This window comes from Perca flavescens, chromosome 17 (assembly GCF_004354835.1).
Source record: "Perca flavescens isolate YP-PL-M2 chromosome 17, PFLA_1.0, whole genome shotgun sequence".
Lineage (NCBI taxonomy): Eukaryota > Metazoa > Chordata > Actinopteri > Perciformes > Percidae > Perca > Perca flavescens.
Genome location: NC_041347.1, coordinates 31,046,918 through 31,053,084, shown reverse-complemented (window position 1 = coordinate 31,053,084; position 6,167 = coordinate 31,046,918). Strand labels below are relative to the sequence as shown.

Below are 6,167 nucleotides of genomic sequence, written 5' to 3'. Positions count from 1 at the left end.
TATGTTTTCTATCACTGGGGATGTATTATCTCTGGGGTTTGGGTTGCAGGTCAAACAACACAAGGAATTTCAAGAATTGAGAAATTGTGATGGACATGTATTTAATATTTTCCGACATCTTTAGACCAAAAGTAATCAATTGCTAAAGTGATACTGACATTGTACAAAATGGATATGGATTGGGATAGTGAGAAGAGTAGGCCATTTGGAAAGCACAGAGTTTTAACCTCGTTCGTCTTTTGTCTTGATAGTACCTTTTTTAGTTTGACGTAGTAAACAACAAGGCTAAAACTGAGCCATGATCACCTGGGAGGGCCCAGAGGACTGTCACACATTGTGTCAAATCCACAACACAAGGTGCATAGTTTGAAAAGAAACTTGTATGTGCTGCAACCAAACTTTTAACTAAACCGGCGTAAAAAAGGAACAGGCATGTTAAAAGAAAAAGTCTAAAGTGATCATGTCTCTCCGTACATCTTTACATCTCTGGCTTGTCTGCATTCATCCATCATTTCCTAAATACAGTATGTGTTCTTAACTAAGCCGCCTGATTACAAAACATATGATCTTGATTGATCAGTAACAATTAGTAACAACGTAGTGGACATGACTTGAGTAGTGGAAAAAACAGCAAGTTTTGGCACATTCAATACAGTTATATTAACAACAACAAAAAGAATCTTCAAAAGATATAAACTCTAATAAGGTATAGATCATCAGAGGAAGAGATTTTGACCTCTGAAACAGTGTGGCTATTGACTTGTGTACAATTTTACATGTCAGTTTGTCAGTTGAGTTTATATCCTACAGTAGCTTGTCCACTTGCTATCATGCTCATCCACTGAAGCAAACTTAACGTTTAAAAGCAGTGAAAAACAGTGCTGCTGTGATGACCGGGGAAGTAGGTGAATACATTTGGTGTTCTAGGCTCCATGGTCCATTTGAGTTCCAAGACTCCTCCATTTTTGTCTGTAAGGGCAGGATATCCTTGGCTCAATCTCAAAAATAGATCACACTGGCTACCGAGTTAGAACTCATGGTGGTCGATGAGTCCAAAGTCAATGTGTAGTTTCACCAACTTTTGTGACAATAAATCCCGTGCAAAAGTCTGTTCAGTAGGGTAGCAACCAGTTTTGAATGCACCAAGGTAGCAACCATCATTACAATTGTTGGACAGTTGTTGTGAGAACACTGCAGCAGCCACTGTTCAGACAATATGAATTCATCGCCACTGACTTAAACCTTCCCTCATTTTTTTTTCACATCCCCCAGAGAAAAATGATTTCTTGGCTTCTTCAGTGTTCCTTTGTCTGTATCCATTTAATCACAGCACCATGCCTCATCTCGCTTCAGCAATCATCGTACAAATTCTGGGAAATAACCATTCTGGCAGGGTGGTGGCCTTGTGCCACACTCTAAGCCCCACTGGGCGTTTTCCCTGGCAATCGTCTCTGTTGGTCTCTGCAGCATCGCTGATTGGCAGACCTACAGCTTCTCCACCAGTTTCAGAGCCTCGTGCATGCCAGCCGCTGACAGTTTTCGATTGATGTTCCTGTAGCGGCACCGCAAGAGGTTACTGTAGGTGGTCCTCAGATCGCGGTTGAAAAATGCGTAAATGAAGGGATTAATGAGGGAGTTGGCGTATCCGAGCCACAACAGAGTTCTTTCCAGCCAGAGCGGCACGCAGCTGCACTCCACTCCACAGACAAATGGCCTGGCCGTGGACACCAAGAAGAACGGAAGCCAGCAGAAGGTGAAGGCGCCGACCACGATGCCCAGAGTGGCCGCAGCCTTCTGCTCCCGTTTGAAGATGGACTGGTTTTTCCTCTTCCGGCGCTGGTGGTGTTCACCGGTCTTGAGGAGGCGAGAGACTCGCGTGCTGCACTCCTCCTCCACCTCGCGCTGGAGCTTCAACGCCGCCGCCACGCAGTCCAAGCTCTCCTCCTCTTCCTCAGCTTCCTGTTCAGCCTCTGTCCCTTCAACACTTCCTGTTTCTCCTGATACTGCTGGCCGGTGAGCCTCATGCTGTCCTCTTTCCCTTCGAGTATCCACCCCTTCGCCATACTCCCCTTCCCTGGGGAAGCCTGTGATGGTGTGCTTGGCAGCGCTGAGTTTGGCGGCCCGGTAGATCCTGTGGTACATGATCAACATCACTGACATAGGGATGTAGAACGCCACAGCGGTAGAGTAGACGGTGTAGCCAAAGTCCTGACTGATGAGGCAGACTCTGCCGTCATTGACGTTCTGTGCCCAGCCGAACAGAGGGGGGAGGGTGATGGAGGCTGAGAGGAGCCACACTGACAGAACCATCTTGGCCATGCAGCAGCCGTTTTGCCGGACAGGATACGTCAGCGGTTTTGTGATACCCAGGTACCTACAGAGAAAAATATGTCCGGATGAAAGGTGTCATACTGTAAACAGGCAGACAAATTTAATTTCATTTATTGTTCATCTTTTTTTTCCATTACTAGTCCAACGCAAAATAATTTTCAACTGTTTTGATGTATTCCAGTCAGGTTTCCGACCACACCACAGCGCAGAGACTGCTCATGTTAAGGTCTTCGCTGACATCCGTTTTAATACAGACAGTGGCAAAATTTCAGTCTTAGTATTATTTGATCTCAGTGCTGCATATTTTACACAGCCGACGGTAGTATATTACTAGACTGACTGGAATACTGAGTTGGACTTTCTGGCACACTACTAAACTGGTTTGAACCTATTTAAAGAACAAGGATTACTTTGTTTCTATAGGTAATTACACATCTTAGTGGACACGTGTGACATGCAGAGTTCCCCAAGGCTCCAATCTGGAGCCTCTTCTGTTTAACACCTACATGCTTCCACTTGCTCAGATTATGAAAAAAAAAAAACTAAATCAATTACCATAATTATGCGGATGATCAGCAGGGGACTATGGTGCAATACAAACACTGAGTAAGTGCATTGAGCAAATCAAGGACGTTCTTCAATTAAACAAAGACAAAACGGAGCCAAAGAGGAACGATTAAAAGTCAGCGCTCAACTTCAATCTGCAATACAAAAAACAATGGACAAAGCCAGAAATCTTGGTATAGTCTTGGACTCAGACCTGAATTTTTTAACAGCCACATTAAGACAATTACATAGTCAGCCTACTATCACCTTAAGAATATATCAATGGTTAAAGGACTTATGTCTCAGCAGGATTTGGAAAAACGTGTCCATGCTTTTATCTTCAGTAGACTACTGTAACGGTGTCATCACAGGTCTCCCTAAAAAATCAATCAGACAGCTGCAGCTGATTCAGAGCGCTGCTGATCGAGTCCTCACTAAGACCAAGAAAGTGGATCACATCACTCCAGTACTGAGTTCTACACTGGCTTCCTGTCTCTCAACGAATTGATTTCCAAATACTAATGCTGGTTTATAAAGCACTGAATGGGCTTTTTTCTGATCTTCTACTACAGTGTTTCTCAACGGGGGCGGTACCGCCCCCCAGGGGGCGTTCAGAAGATGATGGGGGGCGTTGGAGCAATATTTTGGAAAGGGGGGCGTTGAGGTGCCCTTGGGGGCGTTTGTTTGAAAGCTAGTTTAAACCAAAGATTCACAATAACAATACATGTTTACACTTAAACTACTAAAAAATCGGAAGTCTGTATCATTAAAAGCTGCCAGTTTACAACACTGCGACTGGACGAGACCGGTATCATAACTCTTCTTCTCTTCTGTGCTTCTGTCAGCTTTGTTTGGCGCAGCTCCGTGCTGCCTTCAGGGAAACGGGACGTCAGAGCATCATCTTAAATGAGCTCTGTACCACGTGAAGCTGCGTTCAGATTTAAAAAAAATTAAATAAATAAAAGCAATCGCCGCGACGTCCTGTTCTATTCTTCTCTTATTCTCTGCATTTCTTTTAAAAACCTGTAAATATATTACATTTCTATTTACATGGCTTTTTTGATACCTGGGAAACTAATACGTGTGTTTGTCATTCAATTATTTGATTTTTTAATTATTTTTGATAACAATAGTAACAACAATAATCGGCCTAGGCCTATATCAGGGCGTAATCATTAATATTCGGGGCAATTAGCCTACATAATATTTAGGGACCTGGATAATGGATAGGGGGGCGCTGGCACAAAAAAGGTTGAGAACCACTGTTCTACTACATTATGAACCACCCAGACCTCTCAGGTGGTCTGGGACATGTTTGCTTTCTGTCCCCAGATTCAGAACTAATGCACCACATATTTGGAACAAACTCTCAGTTCTTTTAAATCACTTTGCTGCTTTTTATTAAATCAAGTATTTGTTTCATTTCTTATACTGAACTATAGTACACTACAATAGTCTTATTCTATTTTAGCTTGATTTTACTATCTTTTGTCTTATATTAATAATTGTAAGTGTTTTAATTGCTCTTTAATGATTTTATGTAAATCTGAAAATTATCTGAAAAAATATAAATTGCCTTGCCTTGCCTTGCTTTATTCTACCCTGAGTAAGTAATGCTCCCCCACTCTCAACAAGGTGCCCTTGAGCAAGGTGCTAAACAACCATCTGTGGTTGCCATATGCAGCCGCCAGATTAAAAACTGGATGCTGAGAAAGACCATATGTGATTAGTGTTAAATAAAGCTCGCCGGCAGTTTGACCAAAGAACAGCTCCCAGTATTATTCCTTCACACTCAAAAACCTCACTGGACAAATACTGTTCAAACTAAACATTTACTTCATTTTCATACTGAATTTATACCACAAGCCCACAGCCAATATGTACGTGTTGTTCAAGAAATTATTTCAATTTTAACTTTAGATTGCTGAATGCTATGATAGACTTCTGAATGCTTTCAACACCCACTCTGATTCTTTTAATCGATTTAAACAGGCCGTTCAGTAAGAAAGGAAGCTGGAGCAGAGTGGACAAAGAACCAAGCCGAAAGGTCACAGGTTTGATCCCCTCATCAGCCACTTGTCTCAACCAATTTTGTCAAAGTGCCCTCGAGCGAGACCCTGAACTTCAGTAAGTCACGAAGGACTGAGCGACAAAATACCCTTTTAAACTGGGTAATGGCATTTTTAAGAATATTGCGTGTAGGAAATAGTGGGATTAAAAAATAGGAGCAGTATATTGCCAAAATGTGGAGAGTCTGGTTCCCAAACTGCGATGCGTAAAAGTTTAATAATCAATGATATGAACTAATACTACTAATAACTTTTACATGTGCCCTGTTGTCTTTTTATTTAAATAGTGATCAAGTAGCTTTATATCGTGTGATTGTTGTTCTGCATTTAGGAATAAAAACCTTTACTCCGTTAAAGGCATACAATCAGTTCATCTCACCTGTCAATGCTGATTACGCACAGACTCATGATGGACGCGGTGCAGCACATCACATCCATGGCGATAAAAACGTTGCAAAAGAACTGTCCGAAGATCCACTGGCCACCAATCAAGTCCGTGATACTGACGAAAGGCATCACGGCCAGAGCCACTGACAGGTCCGCCACGGCAAGCGAAACGATCAGATAGTTGGACGGCTGGCGCAGCTTTTTGACAAAGCACACGGAGATGACCACCAGCAAGTTCCCGCAGATGGTGGAAAGTGTGAGCATGGTGAGGACTCCGCCGATCAGGACTTTCTCAAACCAGCCGTAGCTCAGAATATGCTCGCCGCACTGGGTCCCGTTCGTCTCCATCTCCATGACCTGCGGCTGACTGGAGGTGGATGGAGACGTTGCTGCTGCTGCTGCCTCTGCGGCGCCCTGCGCAAACTTCAGCAGCCGTGGCGCAAAAGCCTCCAAGATCATGATGTTGGTGGAGCCCCCGGGATCTCCACCGTCGGCTCTGTCCTCTATCATGAATGACGACTTTATGTTGCCACTACCGAAGGTTCCGTTACTGTCTCCCACAACAAACATTCCAGTGCGTTCTGTTCCTTTTTATCCATGGACTGTGAGACCCGTCCGGTTGTGACATAGACTTGCACGTATGTGCCGGACCGGTGCTGGTGTGAGAAATGAGTAATTCCTTTTCTACAGCCCCCCTCTTCCCTCCGGTAAACTCTGACATGCTCTCTTTCCCTCATAAAGCCTCGACGCCTTAATTCCTCTATTTAGAGGCATTCTCGTCATTACGCACGTGGCACGCTGTAGGCATATCCCCAAAATAACTGACCTATAAAA

The 6,167-nt window shown here is 43.6% G+C and overlaps 1 protein-coding gene across 1 annotated transcript; it reads right to left on the bottom strand.

Annotated features, from left to right (window-relative positions):
• Positions 1-1,485: 1,485 nt before the first annotated feature.
• Positions 1,486-5,903, bottom strand: htr7a (5-hydroxytryptamine (serotonin) receptor 7a). Its single transcript, XM_028602973.1, has 2 exons — positions 5,326-5,903; positions 1,486-2,374 (listed from the first exon to the last, which is right to left on the bottom strand). The coding sequence occupies exons 1-2, from the start codon at positions 5,901-5,903 to the stop codon at positions 1,486-1,488; spliced, it is 1,467 nt and encodes a 488-aa protein (XP_028458774.1).
• Positions 5,904-6,167: the final 264 nt, after the last annotated feature.

Bases quoted from the DNA above. Each gene is read 5' to 3' on its own strand.
- htr7a (XM_028602973.1), bottom strand. From the start codon at position 5,903: ATGTTTGTTGTGGGAGACAGTAACGGAACCTTCGGTAGTGGCAACATA. The intron at 2,375-5,325 runs GTGAGATGAACT...TTTTCTCTGTAG, and splicing joins TGCGTAATCAGCATTGACAG to GTACCTGGGTATCACAAAAC.